Source organism: Taurulus bubalis, assembly GCF_910589615.1.
Source record: "Taurulus bubalis genome assembly, chromosome: 3".
NCBI lineage: Eukaryota > Metazoa > Chordata > Actinopteri > Perciformes > Cottidae > Taurulus > Taurulus bubalis.
Window position 1 is genome coordinate 5,373,455 of NC_136591.1, and position 24,164 is coordinate 5,397,618.

At 38.2% G+C, this 24,164-nt stretch overlaps 1 protein-coding gene and 2 long non-coding RNA genes across 3 annotated transcripts; all 3 read left to right on the forward strand.

The window, feature by feature from the left end:
- Nucleotides 1–538: 538 nt before the first annotated feature.
- On the forward strand, nucleotides 539–2,387 carry LOC306734720 (uncharacterized protein). The gene is made up of 4 exons (XM_079216099.1): nucleotides 539–689; nucleotides 940–1,040; nucleotides 1,390–1,539; nucleotides 1,659–2,387. The coding sequence occupies exons 1-4, from the start codon at nucleotides 542–544 to the stop codon at nucleotides 2,100–2,102; spliced, it is 843 nt and encodes a 280-aa protein (XP_079072225.1). The 5' UTR covers nucleotides 539–541; the 3' UTR covers nucleotides 2,103–2,387.
- Nucleotides 2,388–8,787: 6,400 nt separating this feature from the next.
- On the forward strand, nucleotides 8,788–10,624 carry LOC306734188. The gene is made up of 4 exons (XR_013770965.1): nucleotides 8,788–8,938; nucleotides 9,177–9,277; nucleotides 9,627–9,776; nucleotides 9,896–10,624. It is a non-coding gene; the product is annotated as an uncharacterized lncRNA (long non-coding RNA).
- A 6,455-nt stretch (nucleotides 10,625–17,079) lies between these two features.
- On the forward strand, nucleotides 17,080–18,922 carry LOC306734085. The gene is made up of 4 exons (XR_013770960.1): nucleotides 17,080–17,230; nucleotides 17,475–17,575; nucleotides 17,925–18,074; nucleotides 18,194–18,922. It is a non-coding gene; the product is annotated as an uncharacterized lncRNA (long non-coding RNA).
- The last annotated feature ends 5,242 nt before the right edge of the window (nucleotides 18,923–24,164 follow it).

A 24,164-nucleotide genomic window follows, 5' to 3' on the forward strand; every position in this document is an offset into this window, starting at 1 on the left:
CTCATAACGTGAGCTGATGAGGAAGCCAATCCTCCGCTAAACCTATTCAATCCAGTAGTTTAGTAAATGTTATTTGGTGTGAATGATCAAATTTACTTATCAAAATAAGGATTCATAATTACAAACAAACACAAAGTAACACATTAAAGTAAAAGGACTGAAATACTAATTTATTGTAGAATACCATATATCCTTAGTTCTCACGTGATTTTCTTTTTTTTTGTATCTGCTGTACAGTGACTGATCTTCCTCATCTCTTTATTATCGCACAAATCGATAATCTTTTCGTCTCCTCTTGGTCCATTTAATTTTCAGCTGGATTTTCATTTGCCACCGAGTCAGTTCAGAGCAGGAGACATTAGTTCAGGTGTAATGATCCCATTTTGTATTCAGGTCATGCAAAAGGTAACTCAAGTCAACTTCAAATCACATGACTTCACGGAAAGGACTAAGAGGCTGCCTCTATCGCGCATACACCCTTAATAAAGGCCGTGCAGGGTGTCATTATTTCCTAGGAGAGTCGAGAGCATGAGGAGTCAACATGGAAGGAAAAGTCTCAACTACACGGGACCAGAAACAAGATGATTCTGAAGAAAGCAGCAGTTGGATAATTAAAGAAGAAGAGAATAAGTTTTATGACCCTGCAGACACCACTCTTACATTCGTAGAGGGAGAGGATGATTTAGATTGTAAGTATTTCAATTACCAATTTATTTTACCAAGCACGAGTTACACAAATAAGGTACCACACATATTCTCTTTTTTTTCATTGGCTTTACTGTTACATTTTAAATAGCCTATGCCAATAGAATATATGTGTGTATATATATATATATATATATATATATATATATATATATATATATATATATATATATATATATATATATATATATAAAACACTGCACATCTTTTCATCTGCCTGTCTGCGTCTCATAGTTTTGCTCGCTGACTACAAGTCTCTCAGAGCTCAGATGTCCTGCGGGCATGCTACCACTCCAACGTCTCTCACCAACTGGTGCTACCATCTGCTGGACAAGGTATGTTTATATCACCTTCATCCTGAAACAATTATGTTTTAGCGACTCACTTAAATATCTATGACAAAATGCATATAGAAGGAGCGAGTGTAATTAAAAACAACAACTTTATAGTAAAAACCTATTTTAATATTTTAAAAAAAGACATTGCTGCATAGATAATGTATTTGTAGGCTAACCAGAGAACCCAGAAGTTAGCATCGCCCTGGTTGCCCACCCATTATACCTGACATAGAAGAAAATAATTGAATAAAGAAACTCATGTTGTTGATAACTGATTGCTTGATGCGAAATAATTAGTTTTTTTACTCTTTAATGTTTTTCTTTGATTTCCTTTATGATATTTAAGGGTGACTGCAAATTTGTGTGCGGACTCTGTGATGTTGAGTGGCCCTTCGAGGAGGTTTGTAAAATGGCTCTTCTGACCCCCGAAGAAATTGAGGACTTTGAGAAAAAAGTTTTTCAAAACGCTGCCAAGGATTTCTTGGACGTCAAATATGTAAGTACCTCAATCACACCATTTACAAACTGTTCTTAGACATCTGTGTATTTAAAAACAAATAGTTCAAGTAAGTTCAAGGATACAGTTTATAAACATTCTCCTGCTTCTTGTAACAGTGTCCCGGTTGCAAGTCCCGTGTGATGAGAACGGACCTCCATAATCTGAGTGTTGCATGCCCAGTGTGCACAGCTACAAGAAGAAGGCCTTACATATTCTGCTGGCTGTGTTTGAAGAAATGGAAAGGTCCGTCTCCTCGTTCAGAGCGCTGTGGAAATGATGACTGCCAAAACCCACTGGATCTACTGAAGAGCTGCCCTGACATCACCTTTGAGGAAGTGAAGGGGGTCACTGGCTGTCCCTCAATCCGTGCCTGTCCCACCTGTGGTTTGATAGTGGAGCATAACAGGAAAATAAGTACAACTGTTTTTTGCCCTCTTTGTAAACTGGCGTTCTGTTTTGTGTGCCTGAAGCTCGCTGTAGAGTGTCGGACATATTACAATCTTTGCCCCAGTGGTGTGGCACCGAGACAGACCTCGATACCTGTGTGGAAGAGGACATGAATCTGAGCCAGATCTTTTCTGCACTTGTACTTAAATATCAGCCCTCATGAGAATGTTTTTCCTTCTTTCCACAGTTGAAAGATTTATAGAAAATGTAGATATAATGATGTAGAGTGTTGTGCTTGTTTGTTTCTAATGTGAAATCATTATCTGAAAAGCAACCAGTAACTATAGCTGTCAAATACATAAATATTTCCCTCAGAAATGGAGAGTTGTAGAAGTATGACAGAATAGGGAAGTGCAGTACTGAGTAAATACTGAGCTACTTTCACCACTCTATACTATAGACCAAACATTATATATATATATATATATATATATATATATATATATATATATATATATATATATATATACACTCACCTAAAGGATTATTAGGAACACCAAACTAATACTGTGTTTGACCCCCTTTCACCTTCAGAACTGCCTTAATTCTACGTGGCATTGATTCAACAAGGTGCTGAAAGTGTTCTTTAGAAATGTTGGCCCATATTGATAAGATAGCATCTTGCAGTTGATGGAGATTTGTGGGATGCACATCCAGGGCACGAAGCTTCCGTTCCACCACATCCCAAAGATGCTCTATTGGGTTGAGATCTGGTGACTGTGGGGGCCATTTTAGTACAGTGAACTCATTGTCATGTTCAAGAAACCAATTAGAAATGATTCGAGCTTTGTGACATGGTGGTAGGCCGTGGCATTTAAACGATGCCCAATTGGCACTAAGGGGCCTAAAGTGTGCCAAGAAAACATCCCCCATACCATTACTCCACCACCACCAGCCTGCACAGTGGTAACAAGGCATGATGGATCCATGATATGTGTGCTCTCTCCACTGCTCTTCTCCCTCACACCAACGACTGCAGGGACCCATCTGTTAAACTCCTGAAGTTCGCAGACGACACAACGGTCATCGGCCTCATCAGGAACGGCGACGAGTCTGCGTACAGACGGGAGGTTGAACAGCTGGTCCTTTTGGTGTGGTCAGAACAACCTGGAGCTGAACAGGGCCAAAACTGTAGAGATGACACCATTCACAACAGCACTGTTTCTACCATAATATGTATAATGTACCCGCCTTTTTTTAATAAAAAAAATATATATATTTTACCATGTCATGTCATACTTTTATACCATCATTATAAGACTCTATACTTTGAGGAGACGGCACTGTTGGTCTAAGCTAAACACTGGAATGATTTTTCTACCATGTAAACCTGAACATGCACACCTCTCTTGAGTGTGACAGCAATTATAACCGCACAACTTTATTGATTCTAATTAATTGGAGGATACACTTTTTTTCTACACGTATATCTTAAACCCTTGAATATAAAGAGGACCCATTGAAATTGGATGGGAAATGTAACTCAGCAACAGTGCAAAAAAAGTTGGACGTGCCTGGAAAACCTCTAATGGGAGGCGTCCAGGAGGCATCCTGATGTCCAGGAGGCATCCTGATGTCCAGGAGGCACCACTTCAAGTTCCCTGCTGATGTCCGAGCTCCTTACCCTATCTCTAAGGCTGAGCCCGGCCTCCCTACGGAGGAAACTCATTTCGGCCACTTTTTCGAATTTGTTTTTTTAAATACAAGTTGGATAAAATCGCCACTTGTCCTCTCCTTATATATAGTTAGATGTCGGTCGGTAGGTGCCACGAGCTGCCAGTGCCAGTAGTTGTCAGAGAAGTGCCACAACGTGCCAGAGACTTAGCACTAGTAGTCAGACAGGAGCCACCACGAGAGGGCCCGTAGTCAGAGAGGTGCCACCACGATAGGGCCAGAAGTCAGAGTGTCAGTAGGTGTACGATGATTGCCACTAGTCAGAGGAGTATGCCATCCTCTTTTATTCACCTTTCTTCAGAAATTGAAAACACAATTCCACTAACATTTGATCAAACCACTTTTTTTATTGATGTAACTGCAGTGTCATTTTTCTAAATATTTTTTTAATGTCTCGGGTTTCATTCTGTCAGCTGAGCATGTTGTCTTGTTGTTCATCTCAGACTGGCATCAGATGTCAGACGATTGCCACAGAGTGCCAGGTTGTGACAGGCTATCAGTAGTGACAGGGTGGATTTACAACAGCTTAATTATTCCAATGAAGGATAATGGTTATCACAAAGGTGGTTTCCAAATGTCTCTGTTAAAACTTTTCTGGTATGGACCCTGCCCCCGGCGACAGGAAGTGACATGCAGATTTGAAATGACCATAACTGATAAATTTGGCTATCAATGTACTTCCAATGTATTCTGAACACTAAGAAGCTGAGCTTGCCAATGGTATGCAGTAGATTACTGTAATAATTTAGCCAAAGGGCATTTTAAATTTCTGAAACATTTATTGATAAAAAAAGAAGATAAAAAGGACCAGACGGACTGTCATAATTACAGATGTAATACTTAATATTTATACCTCTAATACTACTACTACTACTACTACTACTACTAAATGCATTGTCAATACCTAAGTGTCTTGTGAAATAAAAAAATAATAAAAAAAAACATTGAGAGACACTTTTCTGTCTTGTGCGATTACAACATATTTATAAAGACACAATATATTTTTCAGTGGTAGGCAATTATCAGTGCAAATACCTGCAGTTGTCAGAAACTTTGTTCATTGAGAGGGCATGTGATGAGATAAATGTAATAGGAATTTCCAATAAATGTCCTGTCAAGTTTTAAACTATGTTTCATTACTATATTGAATATTTTGGAGTTCCTCATGACTTTGCATCATGTTCTTTTCTTGTATTTTGTAGCCTCAGGTAGTTTATTTTTTGCTGAAAGAGCCCCTTTCTATGGTGTAAGAGTCATTTTGTTATTATTTCATTTTGTTTAACCTTACACCACTTGGGGCGTAGGGCTGTTGTCAATTAGGCAAAAGGTAAATATAATCAGGAGGATCAGTAGGACAGGTATTGCTGTAATGGCAAGAGCAAATAGTTTTTGAATGTGTGATAACTCATGATAACCTGTGATAATAAACACTATGATTTATTTTAGTCTACGGTTTAGTAAAATGGATTATGACAGAGAACGTCTCCACATCGTTAATTGTACGCATCTCTAAACTGAGCAAACAGCAATGTAGTGGCCTTTTTTTGATAGGCAACGGGTCACTACATATGATAACACACATTTAGCGTGTTAACATATTGTGTACAGGCTTTTATTGTGAAGGGAAAAACGGAAGAAGTGTGGCGGAGGTTGGAGTGTAGAGGAGAGAAGAATAGAATTCCGTACACAATATAATAGCTTACAATCGCTGTATAGTAATAGTGTGATGATTATAAAAACACACAAAATATTGTAGCCTGCTGTGTATTCATGTAGTAGTATTTGTGTAGCAACATATACAACGTAGGCTATAAAACAATCAATACATAGTAGTGACTTTAACAAATATCCAATGTTATCTTACAGCCACTGGGGGCGAACGGGGGAGAACTTGTTCAGACACGTGTTCAACAAATCCCTGTCCCGTTCTCTGGTGTCTCTTTCGATCTGTTGATACATATTCCTTTGCACCATGACACCATAGCATCAAATCAGCAATGTTGAATCTACTTGTATCCAATTCATCTTACATGCTTAGTGACAGAATAACACAGGATACCACATGACAGGCTAAGACAAGACAAAGCCTTGACACTAACCATCGACACGACCACGGTCAAAACCTGTTTGCTTCCCGTCCTTTTTTATATGTTGTTCTACTAACTATGTCATAATCACACGATTTTCAGTGATGACTTGCATAACAGGACACCTACTTTTATGTAACACAATTAAGTAGGAAATGACATTTGGCACGCAGGCTATTTATGTAGGGTACAATAGATGTCATGTGTACAGAATGAACAATTCTGTTCATTCAATGAATATGACAGAAATGATAAATATAATGACTAGTAGGCATGATGAAAAAGTTACAACTATCAAAAATACCAGCAGCAGTGGATATAGTAGAATAATAATAATAATAGAAACAGTATGTGTATTTCCAATGCTAATAGTAATAAATAACAAGTAATAATAACAATGTTAATAGCAGTAGGTGTTGGACCGGACCAGGATCCAGATATAACCACGGTCCATGTAAACCATGGCTGCAGTTAGTCTGACAACTACTGGCACTTCTCTGAGCGCTGTCACTCCAAGAGAGGTGTGCATGTTCAGGTTTACCTGGTGGAAAGATTATTCCAGTGTTTAGCTTAGACCAACAGTGCCGTCTCCTCAAAGTAGTCTCATAATGGTTGTATAACAGCATGACATGGTAAAATATATATATATTTTTTTATTCAAAAAAGGTTATACATTATACATATTATGGTATATAAGTGCAATATATTATGAAGTGATTATTATTTATTTAACACACATAAAAAAACTCACATTATCTATCTATCTATCTATCTATCTATCTATCTATCTATCTATCTATCTATCTATCTCTCCACACTCGTTTTACACTGCAGGCACTGAGTATTGAACAGATTTTTGAAAATCAGTGCACTTTATGTCATTTTAAATATCAGAATCAAAACTTTTCAACATTCAAAACAACAAAAAGAGCCCGGGATCACTTACTGTCTGAACTTCACAGTATTCTGCAGCAGCTAGGGGAGCCATAGTATTTTCAAAGTACTCCATTTCCTCAACAGACAAATCTGCCAGTCTGCACACCTCTGGGTACGACCACAGTTCATTGCACTGTTTGTTCCCCTCCACCAGTGCACAGCATCGGAATTTGTATTCACCCTTAACACGGCAAAGAGAAGAAGAATTCCTGAGCCCCTGATCTGCCATGGAGGTTTCTAAGCTTCAAAGAAAACATGCTTTTAGATTACATGCTATGTCATCACAGTCTGACTGGTGTAACACAAGCAAGATGCTACCAACTGTCTTTATATTACTGTCTCCTTCCCAGTTTGAACACATTGCTTTAATTACAATTGATATATAAAAAAAATGCCTTCAAGACATGAGATACCTTATCCAGCTCGCTACGACACCAATTTGTGAGCGAGTCAGGAGTGACAGCGTGGCCGCAGGACATCTCTGCTTTGAGACCGCCATCGTCACCCATTGGATCCAGTTCATCCTTCCTGTCGACAAACTTCAGGGTGGTGTCATGTGGGTCGTACTTTTTCTCAACCTGTTGTTCACCTGGCATGAATTGTGGGATACAACTTGAGTATTTGTAGCTTTTATTTGTTTACATTTTGGTATATTGGCACCATTAAAAGAATGCCGAATTAGGTATTAATAGTGCGTGTTTGCAATGCACCCACGGACGTACAAATAATCATCACTGGATTACTTTTAGACTGCAAAAAACTTATTGGTAATGTACATCGGCGATAAAGACACATATTGTGCCAGGGTTCATATGTTTTATGATACTTTATTGCTCTAAATGTGAGTCGCTGAATGTTGTTGAAAATAGTTTCTTGTGAGTTTTAATTGCAGAGGTGTGGTAGTTTTAGTTTTACTTTATTTCTGAGTCACGTATAAAACACTTGGAACCAGAAGCTTCAGGAGTGAGAACAACATGCTATAATCAAAGCGCTTCTTTACACTGAGACGAAATACTTGAAATGAACACTTAAAGTATTTCCTTAGCTGCCTCCCTCTGCTCGTTTCCGTTGCCTAATGTCACCTTAAATAAACATATTCTGATTTACTTTACTTAAAAATTAAATAATTTAAAAAGATACATATCTTAACAAGTAAGGAATGAAAGTTTAGTTGCTTTTGCTTTAATTAACTTCTTCTTTATGACCGTCAAGCAGATGGTATTTTTATTCTTCTCTTCCTTGTGAAGGATCAAAAGGAATTCTTAGTAACCAGGGTGCCAATTAGTCAATTAAATCTTCTATGATTAGCGGCTGAGTCATCTCCCTCAGTGAACATAATTATGATCAACAAGGAGAAACTGAAACAATAAGATCAGGAGAAACTCCGAGAGAGACAATGTAGTTAGACTACATTCTGTCAGCGGAATACAAAAAACAAGAATAATATAATTAATTATAATATTCCTGATATTGCACAGGAAAACTTTAGGGGGATTTTCTTTACCAGAATTACAAGGTGCTTACTTCCGTCCAAAAAAATTAGACAAACTCATAATGCGAGTAGCTCATAACGTGAGCTGATGAGGAAGCCAATCCTCCGCTAAACCTATTCAATCCAGTAGTTTAGTAAATGTTATTTGGTGTGAATGATCAAATTTACTTATCAAAATAAGGATTCATAATTACAAACAAACACAAAGTAACACATTAAAGTAAAAGGACTGAAATACTAATTTATTGTAGAATACCATATATCCTTAGTTCTCACGTGATTTTCTTTTTTTTGTATCTGCTGTACAGTGACTGATCTTCCTCATCTCTTTATTATCGCACAAATCGATAATCTTTTCGTCTCCTCTTGGTCCATTTAATTTTCAGCTGGATTTTCATTTGCCACCGAGTCAGTTCAGAGCAGGAGACATTAGTTCAGGTGTAATGATCCCATTTTGTATTCAGGTCATGCAAAAGGTAACTCAAGTCAACTTCAAATCACATGACTTCACGGAAAGGACTAAGAGGCTGCCTCTATCGCGCATACACCCTTAATAAAGGCCGTGCAGGGTGTCATTATTTCCTAGGAGAGTCGAGAGCATGAGGAGTCAACATGGAAGGAAAAGTCTCAACTACACGGGACCAGAAACAAGATGATTCTGAAGAAAGCAGCAGTTGGATAATTAAAGAAGAAGAGAATAAGTTTTATGACCCTGCAGACACCACTCTTACATTCGTAGAGGGAGAGGATGATTTAGATTGTAAGTATTTCAATTACCAATTTATTTTACCAAGCACGAGTTACACAAATAAGGTACCACACATATTCTCTTTTTTTTCATTGGCTTTACTGTTACATTTTAAATAGCCTATGCCAATAGAATATATGTGTGTATATATATATATATATATATATATATATATATATATATATATATATATATATATATATATATAAAACACTGCACATCTTTTCATCTGCCTGTCTGCGTCTCATAGTTTTGCTCGCTGACTACAAGTCTCTCAGAGCTCAGATGTCCTGCGGGCATGCTACCACTCCAACGTCTCTCACCAACTGGTGCTACCATCTGCTGGACAAGGTATGTTTATATCACCTTCATCCTGAAACAATTATGTTTTAGCGACTCACTTAAATATCTATGACAAAATGCATATAGAAGGAGCGAGTGTAATTAAAAACAACAACTTTATAGTAAAAACCTATTTTAATATTTTAAAAAAAGACATTGCTGCATAGATAATGTATTTGTAGGCTAACCAGAGAACCCAGAAGTTAGCATCGCCCTGGTTGCCCACCCATTATACCTGACATAGAAGAAAATAATTGAATAAAGAAACTCATGTTGTTGATAACTGATTGCTTGATGCGAAATAATTAGTTTTTTTACTCTTTAATGTTTTTCTTTGATTTCCTTTATGATATTTAAGGGTGACTGCAAATTTGTGTGCGGACTCTGTGATGTTGAGTGGCCCTTCGAGGAGGTTTGTAAAATGGCTCTTCTGACCCCCGAAGAAATTGAGGACTTTGAGAAAAAAGTTTTTCAAAACGCTGCCAAGGATTTCTTGGACGTCAAATATGTAAGTACCTCAATCACACCATTTACAAACTGTTCTTAGACATCTGTGTATTTAAAAACAAATAGTTCAAGTAAGTTCAAGGATACAGTTTATAAACATTCTCCTGCTTCTTGTAACAGTGTCCCGGTTGCAAGTCCCGTGTGATGAGAACGGACCTCCATAATCTGAGTGTTGCATGCCCAGTGTGCACAGCTACAAGAAGAAGGCCTTACATATTCTGCTGGCTGTGTTTGAAGAAATGGAAAGGTCCGTCTCCTCGTTCAGAGCGCTGTGGAAATGATGACTGCCAAAACCCACTGGATCTACTGAAGAGCTGCCCTGACATCACCTTTGAGGAAGTGAAGGGGGTCACTGGCTGTCCCTCAATCCGTGCCTGTCCCACCTGTGGTTTGATAGTGGAGCATAACAGGAAAATAAGTACAACTGTTTTTTGCCCTCTTTGTAAACTGGCGTTCTGTTTTGTGTGCCTGAAGCTCGCTGTAGAGTGTCGGACATATTACAATCTTTGCCCCAGTGGTGTGGCACCGAGACAGACCTCGATACCTGTGTGGAAGAGGACATGAATCTGAGCCAGATCTTTTCTGCACTTGTACTTAAATATCAGCCCTCATGAGAATGTTTTTCCTTCTTTCCACAGTTGAAAGATTTATAGAAAATGTAGATATAATGATGTAGAGTGTTGTGCTTGTTTGTTTCTAATGTGAAATCATTATCTGAAAAGCAACCAGTAACTATAGCTGTCAAATACATAAATATTTCCCTCAGAAATGGAGAGTTGTAGAAGTATGACAGAATAGGGAAGTGCAGTACTGAGTAAATACTGAGCTACTTTCACCACTCTATACTATAGACCAAACATTATATATATATATATATATATATATATATATATATATATATATATATATATATATATATATATATATACACTCACCTAAAGGATTATTAGGAACACCAAACTAATACTGTGTTTGACCCCCTTTCACCTTCAGAACTGCCTTAATTCTACGTGGCATTGATTCAACAAGGTGCTGAAAGTGTTCTTTAGAAATGTTGGCCCATATTGATAAGATAGCATCTTGCAGTTGATGGAGATTTGTGGGATGCACATCCAGGGCACGAAGCTTCCGTTCCACCACATCCCAAAGATGCTCTATTGGGTTGAGATCTGGTGACTGTGGGGGCCATTTTAGTACAGTGAACTCATTGTCATGTTCAAGAAACCAATTAGAAATGATTCGAGCTTTGTGACATGGTGGTAGGCCGTGGCATTTAAACGATGCCCAATTGGCACTAAGGGGCCTAAAGTGTGCCAAGAAAACATCCCCCATACCATTACTCCACCACCACCAGCCTGCACAGTGGTAACAAGGCATGATGGATCCATGATATGTGTGCTCTCTCCACTGCTCTTCTCCCTCACACCAACGACTGCAGGGACCCATCTGTTAAACTCCTGAAGTTCGCAGACGACACAACGGTCATCGGCCTCATCAGGAACGGCGACGAGTCTGCGTACAGACGGGAGGTTGAACAGCTGGTCCTTTTGGTGTGGTCAGAACAACCTGGAGCTGAACAGGGCCAAAACTGTAGAGATGACACCATTCACAACAGCACTGTTTCTACCATAATATGTATAATGTACCCGCCTTTTTTTAATAAAAAAAAAATATATATTTTACCATGTCATGTCATACTTTTATACCATCATTATAAGACTCTATACTTTGAGGAGACGGCACTGTTGGTCTAAGCTAAACACTGGAATGATTTTTCTACCATGTAAACCTGAACATGCACACCTCTCTTGAGTGTGACAGCAATTATAACCGCACAACTTTATTGATTCTAATTAATTGGAGGATACACTTTTTTTCTACACGTATATCTTAAACCCTTGAATATAAAGAGGACCCATTGAAATTGGATGGGAAATGTAACTCAGCAACAGTGCAAAAAAAGTTGGACGTGCCTGGAAAACCTCTAATGGGAGGCGTCCAGGAGGCATCCTGATGTCCAGGAGGCATCCTGATGTCCAGGAGGCATCCTGATGTCCAGGAGGCACCACTTCAAGTTCCCTGCTGATGTCCGAGCTCCTTACCCTATCTCTAAGGCTGAGCCCGGCCTCCCTACGGAGGAAACTCATTTCGGCCACTTTTTCGAATTTGTTTTTTTAAATACAAGTTGGATAAAATCGCCACTTGTCCTCTCCTTATATATAGTTAGATGTCGGTCGGTAGGTGCCACGAGCTGCCAGTGCCAGTAGTTGTCAGAGAAGTGCCACAACGTGCCAGAGACTTAGCACTAGTAGTCAGACAGGAGCCACCACGAGAGGGCCCGTAGTCAGAGAGGTGCCACCACGATAGGGCCAGTAGTCAGAGTGTCAGTAGGTGTACGATGATTGCCACTAGTCAGAGGAGTATGCCATCCTCTTTTATTCACCTTTCTTCAGAAATTGAAAACACAATTCCACTAACATTTGATCAAACCACTTTTTTTATTGATGTAACTGCAGTGTCATTTTTCTAAATATTTTTTTAATGTCTCGGGTTTCATTCTGTCAGCTGAGCATGTTGTCTTGTTGTTCATCTCAGACTGGCATCAGATGTCAGACGATTGCCACAGAGTGCCAGGTTGTGACAGGCTATCAGTAGTGACAGGGTGGATTTACAACAGCTTAATTATTCCAATGAAGGATAATGGTTATCACAAAGGTGGTTTCCAAATGTCTCTGTTAAAACTTTTCTGGTATGGACCCTGCCCCCGGCGACAGGAAGTGACATGCAGATTTGAAATGACCATAACTGATAAATTTGGCTATCAATGTACTTCCAATGTATTCTGAACACTAAGAAGCTGAGCTTGCCAATGGTATGCAGTAGATTACTGTAATAATTTAGCCAAAGGGCATTTTAAATTTCTGAAACATTTATTGATAAAAAAAGAAGATAAAAAGGACCAGACGGACTGTCATAATTACAGATGTAATACTTAATATTTATACCTCTAATACTACTACTACTACTACTACTACTACTAAATGCATTGTCAATACCTAAGTGTCTTGTGAAATAAAAAAATAATTAAAAAAAACATTGAGAGACACTTTTCTGTCTTGTGCGATTACAACATATTTATAAAGACACAATATATTTTTCAGTGGTAGGCAATTATCAGTGCAAATACCTGCAGTTGTCAGAAACTTTGTTCATTGAGAGGGCATGTGATGAGATAAATGTAATAGGAATTTCCAATAAATGTCCTGTCAAGTTTTAAACTATGTTTCATTACTATATTGAATATTTTGGAGTTCCTCATGACTTTGCATCATGTTCTTTTCTTGTATTTTGTAGCCTCAGGTAGTTTATTTTTTGCTGAAAGAGCCCCTTTCTATGGTGTAAGAGTCATTTTGTTATTATTTCATTTTGTTTAACCTTACACCACTTGGGGCGTAGGGCTGTTGTCAATTAGGCAAAAGGTAAATATAATCAGGAGGATCAGTAGGACAGGTATTGCTGTAATGGCAAGAGCAAATAGTTTTTGAATGTGTGATAACTCATGATAACCTGTGATAATAAACACTATGATTTATTTTAGTCTACGGTTTAGTAAAATGGATTATGACAGAGAACGTCTCCACATCGTTAATTGTACGCATCTCTAAACTGAGCAAACAGCAATGTAGTGGCCTTTTTTTGATAGGCAACGGGTCACTACATATGATAACACACATTTAGCGTGTTAACATATTGTGTACAGGCTTTTATTGTGAAGGGAAAAACGGAAGAAGTGTGGCGGAGGTTGGAGTGTAGAGGAGAGAAGAATAGAATTCCGTACACAATATAATAGCTTACAATCGCTGTATAGTAATAGTGTGATGATTATAAAAACACACAAAATATTGTAGCCTGCTGTGTATTCATGTAGTAGTATTTGTGTAGCAACATATACAACGTAGGCTATAAAACAATCAATACATAGTAGTGACTTTAACAAATATCCAATGTTATCTTACAGCCACTGGGGGCGAACGGGGGAGAACTTGTTCAGACACGTGTTCAACAAATCCCTGTCCCGTTCTCTGGTGTCTCTTTCGATCTGTTGATACATATTCCTTTGCACCATGACACCATAGCATCAAATCAGCAATGTTGAATCTACTTGTATCCAATTCATCTTACATGCTTAGTGACAGAATAACACAGGATACCACATGACAGGCTAAGACAAGACAAAGCCTTGACACTAACCATCGACACGACCACGGTCAAAACCTGTTTGCTTCCCGTCCTTTTTTATATGTTGTTCTACTAACTATGTCATAATCACACGATTTTCAGTGATGACTTGCATAACAGGACACCTACTTTTATGTAACACAATTAAGTAGGAAATGACATTTGGCACGCAGGCTATTTATGTAGGGTACAATAGATGTCATGTGTACAGAATGAACAATTCTGTTCATTCAATGAATATGACAGAAATGATAAATATAATGACTAGTAGGCATGATGAAAAAGTTACAACTATCAAAAATACCAGCAGCAGTGGATATAGTAGAATAATAATAATAATAGAAACAGTATGTGTATTTCCAATGCTAATAGTAATAAATAACAAGTAATAATAACAATGTTAATAGCAGTAGGTGTTGGACCGGACCAGGATCCAGATATAACCACGGTCCATGTAAACCATGGCTGCAGTTAGTCTGACAACTACTGGCACTTCTCTGAGCGCTGTCACTCCAAGAGAGGTGTGCATGTTCAGGTTTACCTGGTGGAAAGATTATTCCAGTGTTTAGCTTAGACCAACAGTGCCGTCTCCTCAAAGTAGTCTCATAATGGTTGTATAACAGCATGACATGGTAAAATATATATATATTTTTTTATTCAAAAAAGGTTATACATTATACATATTATGGTATATAAGTGCAATATATTATGAAGTGATTATTATTTATTTAACACACATAAAAAAACTCACATTATCTATCTATCTATCTATCTATCTATCTATCTATCTATCTATCTATCTATCTATCTATCTATCTATCTATCTATCTATCTATCTCTCCACACTCGTTTTACACTGCAGGCACTGAGTATTGAACAGATTTTTGAAAATCAGTGCACTTTATGTCATTTTAAATATCAGAATCAAAACTTTTCAACATTCAAAACAACAAAAAGAGCCCGGGATCACTTACTGTCTGAACTTCACAGTATTCTGCAGCAGCTAGGGGAGCCATAGTATTTTCAAAGTACTCCATTTCCTCAACAGACAAATCTGCCAGTCTGCACACCTCTGGGTACGACCACAGTTCATTGCACTGTTTGTTCCCCTCCACCAGTGCACAGCATCGGAATTTGTATTCACCCTTAACACGGCAAAGAGAAGAAGAATTCCTGAGCCCCTGATCTGCCATGGAGGTTTCTAAGCTTCAAAGAAAACATGCTTTTAGATTACATGCTATGTCATCACAGTCTGACTGGTGTAACACAAGCAAGATGCTACCAACTGTCTTTATATTACTGTCTCCTTCCCAGTTTGAACACATTGCTTTAATTACAATTGATATATAAAAAAAATGCCTTCAAGACATGAGATACCTTATCCAGCTCGCTACGACACCAATTTGTGAGCGAGTCAGGAGTGACAGCGTGGCCGCAGGACATCTCTGCTTTGAGACCGCCATCGTCACCCATTGGATCCAGTTCATCCTTCCTGTCGACAAACTTCAGGGTGGTGTCATGTGGGTCGTACTTTTTCTCAACCTGTTGTTCACCTGGCATGAATTGTGGGATACAACTTGAGTATTTGTAGCTTTTATTTGTTTACATTTTGGTATATTGGCACCATTAAAAGAATGCCGAATTAGGTATTAATAGTGCGTGTTTGCAATGCACCCACGGACGTACAAATAATCATCACTGGATTACTTTTAGACTGCAAAAAACTTATTGGTAATGTACATCGGCGATAAAGACACATATTGTGCCAGGGTTCATATGTTTTATGATACTTTATTGCTCTAAATGTGAGTCGCTGAATGTTGTTGAAAATAGTTTCTTGTGAGTTTTAATTGCAGAGGTGTGGTAGTTTTAGTTTTACTTTATTTCTGAGTCACGTATAAAACACTTGGAACCAGAAGCTTCAGGAGTGAGAACAACATGCTATAATCAAAGCGCTTCTTTACACTGAGACGAAATACTTGAAATGAACACTTAAAGTATTTCCTTAGCTGCCTCCCTCTGCTCGTTTCCGTTGCCTAATGTCACCTTAAATAAACATATTCTGATTTACTTTACTTAAAAATTAAATAATTTAAAAAGATACATATCTTAACAAGTAAGGAATGAAAGTTTAGTTGCTTTTGCTTTAATTAACTTCTTCTTTATGACCGTCAAGCAGATGGTATTTTTATTCTTCTCTTCCTTGTGAAGGATCAAAAGGAATTCTTAGTAACCAGGGTGCCAATTAGTCAATTAAATCTTCTATGATTAGCGGCTGAGTCATCTCCCTCAGTGAACATAATTATGATCAACAAGGAGAAACTGAAACAATAAGATCAGGAGAAACTCCGAGAGAGACAATGTAGTTAGACTACATTCTGTCAGCGGAATACAAAAAACAAGAATAATATAATTAATTATAATATTCCTGATATTGCACAGGAAAACTTTAGGGGGATTTTCTTTACCAGAATTACAAGGTGCTTACTTCCGTCCAAAAAAATTAGACAAACTCATAATGCGAGTAGCTCATAACGTGAGCTGATGAGGAAGCCAATCCTCCGCTAAACCTATTCAATCCAGTAGTTTAGTAAATGTTATTTGGTGTGAATGATCAAATTTACTTATCAAAATAAGGATTCATAATTACAAACAAACACAAAGTAACACATTAAAGTAAAAGGACTGAAATACTAATTTATTGTAGAATACCATATATCCTTAGTTCTCACGTGATTTTCTTTTTTTTGTATCTGCTGTACAGTGACTGATCTTCCTCATCTCTTTATTATCGCACAAATCGATAATCTTTTCGTCTCCTCTTGGTCCATTTAATTTTCAGCTGGATTTTCATTTGCCACCGAGTCAGTTCAGAGCAGGAGACATTAGTTCAGGTGTAATGATCCCATTTTGTATTCAGGTCATGCAAAAGGTAACTCAAGTCAACTTCAAATCACATGACTTCACGGAAAGGACTAAGAGGCTGCCTCTATCGCGCATACACCCTTAATAAAGGCCGTGCAGGGTGTCATTATTTCCTAGGAGAGTCGAGAGCATGAGGAGTCAACATGGAAGGAAAAGTCTCAACTACACGGGACCAGAAACAAGATGATTCTGAAGAAAGCAGCAGTTGGATAATTAAAGAAGAAGAGAATAAGTTTTATGACCCTGCAGACACCACTCTTACATTCGTAGAGGGAGAGGATGATTTAGATTGTAAGTATTTCAATTACCAATTTATTTTACCAAGCACGAGTTACACAAATAAAGTACCACACATATTCTCTTTTTTTTCATTGGCTTTACTGTTACATTTTAAATAGCCTATGCCAATAGAATATATGTGTGTATATATATATATATATATATATATATATATATATATATATATATATATATATATATATATATATATATAAAACACTGCACATCTTTTCATCTGCCTGTCTGCGTCTCATAGTTTTGCTCGCTGACTACAAGTCTCTCAGAGCTCAGATGTCCTGCGGGCATGCTACCACTCCAACGTCTCTCACCAACTGGTGCTACCATCTGCTGGACAAGGTATGTTTATATCACCTTCATCCTGAAACAATTATGTTTTAGCGACTCACTTAAATATCTATGACAAAATGCATATAGAAGGAGCGAGTGTAATTAAAAACAACAACTTTATAGTAAAAACCTATTTTAATATTTTAAAAAAAGACATTGCTGCATAGATAATGTATTTGTAGGCTAACCAGAGAACCCAGAAGTTAGCATCGCCCTGGTTGCCCACCCATTATACCTGACATAGAAGAAAATAATTGAATAAAGAAACTCATGTTGTTGATAACTGATTGCTTGATGCGAAATAATTAGTTTTTTTACTCTTTAATGTTTTTCTTTGATTTCCTTTATGATATTTAAGGGTGACTGCAAATTTGTGTGCGGACTCTGTGATGTTGAGTGGCCCTTCGAGGAGGTTTGTAAAATGGCTCTTCTGACCCCCGAAGAAATTGAGGACTTTGAGAAAAAAGTTTTTCAAAACGCTGCCAAGGATTTCTTGGACGTCAAATATGTAAGTACCTCAATCACACCATTTACAAACTGTTCTTAGACATCTGTGTATTTAAAAACAAATAGTTCAAGTAAGTTCAAGGATACAGTTTATAAACATTCTCCTGCTTCTTGTAACAGTGTCCCGGTTGCAAGTCCCGTGTGATGAGAACGGACCTCCATAATCTGAGTGTTGCATGCCCAGTGTGCACAGCTACAAGAAGAAGGCCTTACATATTCTGCTGGCTGTGTTTGAAGAAATGGAAAGGTCCGTCTCCTCGTTCAGAGCGCTGTGGAAATGATGACTGCCAAAACCCACTGGATCTACTGAAGAGCTGCCCTGACATCACCTTTGAGGAAGTGAAGGGGGTCACTGGCTGTCCCTCAATCCGTGCCTGTCCCACCTGTGGTTTGATAGTGGAGCATAACAGGAAAATAAGTACAACTGTTTTTTGCCCTCTTTGTAAACTGGCGTTCTGTTTTGTGTGCCTGAAGCTCGCTGTAGAGTGTCGGACATATTACAATCTTTGCCCCAGTGGTGTGGCACCGAGACAGACCTCGATACCTGTGTGGAAGAGGACATGAATCTGAGCCAGATCTTTTCTGCACTTGTACTTAAATATCAGCCCTCATGAGAATGTTTTTCCTTCTTTCCACAGTTGAAAGATTTATAGAAAATGTAGATATAATGATGTAGAGTGTTGTGCTTGTTTGTTTCTAATGTGAAATCATTATCTGAAAAGCAACCAGTAACTATAGCTGTCAAATACATAAATATTTCCCTCAGAAATGGAGAGTTGTAGAAGTATGACAGAATAGGGAAGTGCAGTACTGAGTAAATACTGAGCTACTTTCACCACTCTATACTATAGACCAAACATTATATATATATATATATATATATATATATATATATATATATATATATATATATATATACACTCACCTAAAGGATTATTAGGAACACCAAACAAATACTGTGTTTGACCCCCTTTCACCTTCAGAACTGCCTTAATTCTACGTGGCATTGATTCAACAAGGTGCTGAAAGTGTTCTTTAGAAATGTTGGCCCATATTGATAAGATAGCATCTTGCAGTTGATGGAGATTTGTGGGATGCACATCCAGGGCACGAAGCTTCCGTTCCACCACATCCCAAAGATGCTCTATTGGGTTGAGATCTGGTGACTGTGGGGGCCATTTTAGTACAGTGAACTCATTGTCATGTTCAAGAAACCAATTAGAAATGATTCGAGCTTTGTGACATGGTGGTAGGCCGTGGCATTTAAACGATGCCCAATTGGCACTAAGGGGCCTAAAGTGTGCCAAGAAAACATCCCCCATACCATTACTCCACCACCACCAGCCTGCACAGTGGTAACAAGGCATGATGGATCCATGATATGTGTGCTCTCTCCACTGCTCTTCTCCCTCACACCAACGACTGCAGGGACCCATCTGTTAAACTCCTGAAGTTCGCAGACGACACAACGGTCATCGGCCTCATCAGGAACGGCGACGAGTCTGCGTACAGACGGGAGGTTGAACAGCTGGTCCTTTTGGTGTGGTCAGAACAACCTGGAGCTGAACAGGGCCAAAACTGTAGAGATGACACCATTCACAACAGCACTGTTTCTACCATAATATGTATAATGTACCCGCCTTTTTTTAATAAAAAAAAAATATATATTTTACCATGTCATGTCATACTTTTATACCATCATTATAAGACTCTATACTTTGAGGAGACGGCACTGTTGGTCTAAGCTAAACACTGGAATGATTTTTCTACCATGTAAACCTGAACATGCACACCTCTCTTGAGTGTGACAGCAATTATAACCGCACAACTTTATTGATTCTAATTAATTGGAGGATACACTTTTTTTCTACACGTATATCTTAAACCCTTGAATATAAAGAGGACCCATTGAAATTGGATGGGAAATGTAACTCAGCAACAGTGCAAAAAAAGTTGGACGTGCCTGGAAAACCTCTAATGGGAGGCGTCCAGGAGGCATCCTGATGTCCAGGAGACATCCTGATGTCCAGGAGGCATCCTGATGTCCAGGAGGCACCACTTCAAGTTCCCTGCTGATGTCCGAGCTCCTTACCCTATCTCTAAGGCTGAGCCCGGCCTCCCTACGGAGGAAACTCATTTCGGCCACTTTTTCGAATTTGTTTTTTTAAATACAAGTTGGATAAAATCGCCACTTGTCCTCTCCTTATATATAGTTAGATGTCGGTCGGTAGGTGCCACGAGCTGCCAGTGCCAGTAGTTGTCAGAGAAGTGCCACAACGTGCCAGAGACTTAGCACTAGTAGTCAGACAGGAGCCACCACGAGAGGGCCCGTAGTCAGAGAGGTGCCACCACGATAGGGCCAGTAGTCAGAGTGTCAGTAGGTGTACGATGATTGCCACTAGTCAGAGGAGTATGCCATCCTCTTTTATTCACCTTTCTTCAGAAATTGAAAACACAATTCCACTAACATTTGATCAAACCACTTTTTTTATTGATGTAACTGCAGTGTCATTTTTCTAAATATTTTTTTAATGTCTCGGGTTTCATTCTGTCAGCTGAGCATGTTGTCTTGTTGTTCATCTCAGACTGGCATCAGATGTCAGACGATTGCCACAGAGTGCCAGGTTGTGACAGGCTATCAGTAGTGACAGGGTGGATTTACAACAGCTTAATTATTCCAATGAAGGATAATGGTTATCACAAAGGTGGTTTCCAAATGTCTCTGTTAAAACTTTTCTGGTATGGACCCTGCCCCCGGCGACAGGAAGTGACATGCAGATTTGAAATGACCATAACTGATAAATTTGGCTATCAATGTACTTCCAATGTATTCTGAACACTAAGAAGCTGAGCTTGCCAATGGTATGCAGTAGATTACTGTAATAATTTAGCCAAAGGGCATTTTAAATTTCTGAAACATTTATTGATAAAAAAAGAAGATAAAAAGGACCAGACGGACTGTCATAATTACAGATGTAATACTTAATATTTATACCTCTAATACTACTACTACTACTACTACTACTACTAAATGCATTGTCAATACCTAAGTGTCTTGTGAAATAAAAAAATAATTAAAAAAAACATTGAGAGACACTTTTCTGTCTTGTGCGATTACAACATATTTATAAAGACACAATATATTTTTCAGTGGTAGGCAATTATCAGTGCAAATACCTGCAGTTGTCAGAAACTTTGTTCATTGAGAGGGCATGTGATGAGATAAATGTAATAGGAATTTCCAATAAATGTCCTGTCAAGTTTTAAACTATGTTTCATTACTATATTGAATATTTTGGAGTTCCTCATGACTTTGCATCATGTTCTTTTCTTGTATTTTGTAGCCTCAGGTAGTTTATTTTTTGCTGAAAGAGCCCCTTTCTATGGTGTAAGAGTCATTTTGTTATTATTTCATTTTGTTTAACCTTACACCACTTGGGGCGTAGGGCTGTTGTCAATTAGGCAAAAGGTAAATATAATCAGGAGGATCAGTAGGACAGGTATTGCTGTAATGGCAAGAGCAAATAGTTTTTGAATGTGTGATAACTCATGATAACCTGTGATAATAAACACTATGATTTATTTTAGTCTACGGTTTAGTAAAATGGATTATGACAGAGAACGTCTCCACATCGTTAATTGTACGCATCTCTAAACTGAGCAAACAGCAATGTAGTGGCCTTTTTTTGATAGGCAACGGGTCACTACATATGATAACACACATTTAGCGTGTTAACATATTGTGTACAGGCTTTTATTGTGAAGGGAAAAACGGAAGAAGTGTGGCGGAGGTTGGAGTGTAGAGGAGAGAAGAATAGAATTCCGTACACAATATAATAGCTTACAATCGCTGTATAGTAATAGTGTGATGATTATAAAAACACACAAAATATTGTAGCCTGCTGTGTATTCATGTAGTAGTATTTGTGTAGCAACATATACAACGTAGGCTATAAAACAATCAATACATAGTAGTGACTTTAACAAATATCCAATGTTATCTTACAGCCACTGGGGGCGAACGGGGGAGAACTTGTTCAGACACGTGTTCAACAAATCCCTGTCCCGTTCTCTGGTGTCTCTTTCGATCTGTTGATACATATTCCTTTGCACCATGACACCATAGCATCAAATCAGCAATGTTGAATCTACTTGTATCCAATTCATCTTACATGCTTAGTGACAGAATAACACAGGATACCACATGACAGGCTAAGACAAGACAAAGCCTTGACACTAACCATCGACACGACCACGGTCAAAACCTGTTTGCTTCCCGTCCTTTTTTATATGTTGTTCTACTAACTATGTCATAATCACACGATTTTCAGTGATGACTTGCATAACAGGACACCTACTTTTATGTAACACAATTAAGTAGGAAATGACATTTGGCACGCAGGCTATTTATGTAGGGTACAATAGATGTCATGTGTACAGAATGAACAATTCTGTTCATTCAATGAATATGACAGAAATGATAAATATAATGACTAGTAGGCATGATGAAAAAGTTACAACTATCAAAAATACCAGCAGCAGTGGATATAGTAGAATAATAATAATAATAGAAACAGTATGTGTATTTCCAATGCTAATAGTAATAAATAACAAGTAATAATAACAATGTTAATAGCAGTAGGTGTTGGACCGGACCAGGATCCAGATATAACCACGGTCCATGTAAACCATGGCTGCAGTTAGTCTGACAACTACTGGCACTTCTCTGAGCGCTGTCACTCCAAGAGAGGTGTGCATGTTCAGGTTTACCTGGTGGAAAGATTATTCCAGTGTTTAGCTTAGACCAACAGTGCCGTCTCCTCAAAGTAGTCTCATAATGGTTGTATAACAGCATGACATGGTAAAATATATATATATTTTTTTATTCAAAAAAGGTTATACATTATACATATTATGGTATATAAGTGCAATATATTATGAAGTGATTATTATTTATTTAACACACATAAAAAAACTCACATTATCTATCTATCTATCTATCTATCTATCTATCTATCTATCTATCTATCTATCTATCTATCTATCTATCTCTCCACACTCGTTTTACACTGCAGGCACTGAGTATTGAACAGATTTTTGAAAATCAGTGCACTTTATGTCATTTTAAATATCAGAATCAAAACTTTTCAACATTCAAAACAACAAAAAGAGCCCGGGATCACTTACTGTCTGAACTTCACAGTATTCTGCAGCAGCTAGGGGAGCCATAGTATTTTCAAAGTACTCCATTTCCTCAACAGACAAATCTGCCAGTCTGCACACCTCTGGGTACGACCACAGTTCATTGCACTGTTTGTTCCCCTCCACCAGTGCACAGCATCGGAATTTGTATTCACCCTTAACACGGCAAAGAGAAGAAGAATTCCTGAGCCCCTGATCTGCCATGGAGGTTTCTAAGCTTCAAAGAAAACATGCTTTTAGATTACATGCTATGTCATCACAGTCTGACTGGTGTAACACAAGCAAGATGCTACCAACTGTCTTTATATTACTGTCTCCTTCCCAGTTTGAACACATTGCTTTAATTACAATTGATATATAAAAAAAATGCCTTCAAGACATGAGATACCTTATCCAGCTCGCTACGACACCAATTTGTGAGCGAGTCAGGAGTGACAGCGTGGCCGCAGGACATCTCTGCTTTGAGACCGCCATCGTCACCCATTGGATCCAGTTCATCCTTCCTGTCGACAAACTTCAGGGTGGTGTCATGTGGGTCGTACTTTTTCTCAACCTGTTGTTCACCTGGCATGAATTGTGGGATACAACTTGAGTATTTGTAGCTTTTATTTGTTTACATTTTGGTATATTGGCACCATTAAAAGAATGCCGAATTAGGTATTAATAGTGCGTGTTTGCAATGCACCCACGGACGTACAAATAATCATCACTGGATTACTTTTAGACTGCAAAAAACTTATTGGTAATGTACATCGGCGATAAAGACACATATTGTGCCAGGGTTCATATGTTTTATGATACTTTATTGCTCTAAATGTGAGTCGCTGAATGTTGTTGAAAATAGTTTCTTGTGAGTTTTAATTGCAGAGGTGTGGTAGTTTTAGTTTTA

Excerpts from the sequence above, each read along its gene's own strand:
- LOC306734720 (XM_079216099.1), top strand. The coding sequence starts at position 542 with ATGGAAGGAAAAGTCTCAACTACACGGGACCAGAAACAAGATGATTCT. Across the intron at positions 690-939 it reads GGGAGAGGATGATTTAGATT|TTTTGCTCGCTGACTACAAG; the intron begins GTAAGTATTTCA and ends TGCGTCTCATAG. Across the intron at positions 1,540-1,658 it reads ATTTCTTGGACGTCAAATAT|TGTCCCGGTTGCAAGTCCCG; the intron begins GTAAGTACCTCA and ends TTCTTGTAACAG.